General features: G+C 40.7%; 1 protein-coding gene across 1 annotated transcript; it reads right to left on the reverse strand.

Moving 5' to 3' along the window:
• Positions 1–1,152: 1,152 nt before the first annotated feature.
• LOC133824952 (uncharacterized) lies at positions 1,153–1,753 on the reverse strand. The gene is made up of 2 exons (XM_062257965.1): positions 1,706–1,753; positions 1,153–1,542 (listed from the first exon to the last, which is right to left on the reverse strand). Exons 1-2 carry the CDS (start codon positions 1,751–1,753, stop codon positions 1,153–1,155), a joined length of 438 nt encoding a protein of 145 aa, XP_062113949.1.
• Between the last annotated feature and the right edge of the window lie 1,413 nt (positions 1,754–3,166).

Below are 3,166 nucleotides of genomic sequence, written 5' to 3' on the forward strand. Positions count from 1 at the left end.
TTATCAGCAAAAGGTTGCCCATTATTTCAACTCTAAAGTACGTGAAAGAAAATTTAATGTGGGAGATCTGGTACTTAGAAGAGTTTTTCTTAATACCCGCGATCAAGCTGCTTAGACCTAACTGGGAAGGACCGTACCAAATCGAAGAAGTCCTTCAACCAGGCACCTATAAACTTGCTCGCTTAAATGGAGATCTCATTCCTTGGTATTGGAATGGAGAACACCTGCACAAGTACTATCAATAAACAATTCTTCTTAAGGAATTGGCTTGTATCAATTTTACTTTTTACAAGTTTATGAACAAGGGTTAGTCAATCATGTGATTGATCTCTTTTAAGTGTAAGATCAAATTTTTGATCACTCGTACAGACACGATTTTCCATTTATTACGAGAAATAAAAGGGACTGTGCGCAGCCAGTCAATCTTGCCAACTATTGCATTTATTACAAGTATTTGCTCATTACGTGTGTTGTTTTGCTATATTATCATTTTTTTTCTCTTTATTACGAGCAATAATGTTCGAGCAAGTCTTGGTCAAGGCAAGTGACCGAGGACCTAAAGCTCCCCAATCACTTGGGGGGCATACAAGGTATTTAGTAAGCAATGCATATCAACAAGTATATGTAAACACACGAGAAAAATAAGTGAAAGCATGCTACAATACTTAGAGTATTTTTCAAAATTTTGTTTAAATTTTGCTAAATCAAACCAAAGTGTTATGCTAAGTTCGGTCATGCGAACAAGATGCTATAATATATTACAAGTATTATAATATCTAAATATCAAAAGTAAATTGTTTTACACCGCGAGCAATTACTGGTCGAATGTAATTCTCTGTGTAAAAGAAAAAGTTGCCCGTGCAGCAAAAAATATATTGTTTTGACACTACGAACCGAGGTCCGTGTGTCCCAAATTACAAAGTTAAATAAAAAATAGAAAAATTATGAAGCATGAGGATCTTGAGGAGTTTGCTGGTTGACGGAGGCCCTAATTTCCTCTTCTACGCCATCGATGCTCGTAGCCAAGGAGAATTCAAGGGAGGCTGGAACTTTCGCTCTCTCCTCCTCTTCAAGGCGAGCCAGGCACCTGTTTATCTTAGACTACCTCATACGCTCTGATAGATAGTTGAAGTCCACCCCGTGGTTATGCTTCTAGAACGTATAAAAGCATCTAAAGGTGGCTCCCTTGTACCTCTCCAGGTTATCAGCATTGGTCTCCTTGAGCTCTTTGACGCGTTCCTCCAACCTCCCAGTCTCCTTTCTACTGATGACCAGATCATCTTGAAGCTTAGAGGCTTCCTTGAAATTAAGAAAAGAAGCCTCCTTGTACTTCTCTTTAGTTTCAATGGCTTTGGTCAAGGTAGCCTGATGTTGTTTCAGCTCTTTGGCCAGCTTAGCCTTATGTTCGAGCAGCTCAGCGTTTTTCTTCTTGACTGCCTCGAACTGCTCGATGTATTTCGCCTTAGCCATCTTAAGCTCCTCAGTGTGTCTGGCCTCAGATGCTTTAAGCTCCTCATCATGTCTGTCCTCAGACGTCTTAAGCTACTTGCCAAGTCTCTTCTCATATTGAGCAAACAGGGCTCCCGAGCGGCGCCAGCTAGCGCTCATGGTTAGAACTCCCTGCGATCAGCAAGAAGGTAAAATTGTTAGTAGAAATAAAATGACAAGATAAACAAATAAAGCTCAGCAAGAAACTGTAACTTACGTTGAGCACTTCGTTCAGCGCACGGTTAATGATCTGATCAACCTCCATGGAGTCAGTACCGATGATGGCCTCTCGGCTGCGTCGGTGCCTCGATAGCTTAGTCAGCCTATCTTTGGCCGAACTAAGCACAATGTTTGTCAAAGCCTCTCCTATCTAATCAGGAGGTTTCTGGTCAACAAGAGCTGGAGGAGGTTGGTTAATAGGCATTGGAGGACGTGTTTGGTCGACAGGGGCTGGTGGAGAGGTCTGGTCGATGGGAGCTAGAGGAGGTGTTGTTTCTTTGGAAGGAACTGGTATTGGAGGATCTACGGTCCGAGTCTTTTTTTCCGGAGGGTTGCTGCTGCTCTCTCCACGATGTTGACTGCTCCCCTTTTTCTTGCTCAAAGGAGCAGCGGGTTCAGGTTCGTTGTACATGTCGAACAGATCTTCAGCTGACATGATTGCAAAATAGAAGCGAACAGTCAAGAAATATAGATGGAGATACTTATTAAATCAAGGAAATAAGATCAAGGAAATTACAAGTAAAATACCTGAGCTACAACTATTGGTCGCTACATTATTTATTGTACTACTGCTACACTCACTCTGTAACGCCCTGGATAACCAAGACCATTACACCGTGTGTTTATAAAGTGCCAGACTTGCTAATCAAGTCGTTTAATTGAAAGCGTGTCATCAAAACTGTAAAGGGACTAGGGTTTAAAATGTTTTGGTCTCAAAAGTCACATTTTCATTAAGAAACATTATCCTTTACACGGGATCCCAAAAAGATACAAGTTTAAAGATCGTTTACAAAAGACACAAGGTTTATATACAATATCAAGCCATATTAAGGCAAAACAGACAGTTAGGCAATCCCTGTCCTTGCCCACTCCTCAACCATAGCGATCGAACAGCTGGCTATGTGCATTCCACCACGCGGCCCTCCATCTCAGGGTTGGTACAGCTTGCCTTTGCCTTTACCTGCACCACGTAGCACCCGTGAGCAAAGGCCCAGCAAGAAAACACAACAACAGAGCATAAACAATCAACAGACAAATCAATATCTCACATTGCATCACATAATCTCAACCATATAGTCATTCAGTATAATCAAGTAATCAACATGTTAAACATATCAATTCATATCATATGTCACTGCACAAATGATAACTAGGGCTAGCGCTGTAACGACCCGAATTTTCAAGACTCGATAATCCGAAAATATAAATGTTTTCATTTAACAAAATGTCTGAAAAACCCATAGAAAAAAAAAACTTTTTAAAAAGTCGTATGGCCATACTTAACATTTAGTTACAAACATGTTTTATAAACATTAGAGTGAGCCTAGTTTAGGAAAATTACACAAGATTTCCAAAAATAAAAAGGCTTCCCAAAAGGTCGGTCCACATATACATTTGCAAGGAAGACTCCAGCGCTCACTGCTCTGCCCTGCCCTTGCCCTTACCTACAACATGAAAC

Source organism: Humulus lupulus, chromosome 3 (assembly GCF_963169125.1).
Source record: "Humulus lupulus chromosome 3, drHumLupu1.1, whole genome shotgun sequence".
In the NCBI taxonomy this organism is placed as follows: domain Eukaryota; kingdom Viridiplantae; phylum Streptophyta; class Magnoliopsida; order Rosales; family Cannabaceae; genus Humulus; species Humulus lupulus.

Excerpts from the sequence above, each read along its gene's own strand:
- LOC133824952 (XM_062257965.1), bottom strand. The coding sequence starts at position 1,753 with ATGGAGGTTGATCAGATCATTAACCGTGCGCTGAACGAAGTGCTCAAC. Across the intron at positions 1,543-1,705 it reads CGCTGAACGAAGTGCTCAAC|CTTAAGACGTCTGAGGACAG; the intron begins GTAAGTTACAGT and ends CTTGGCAAGTAG.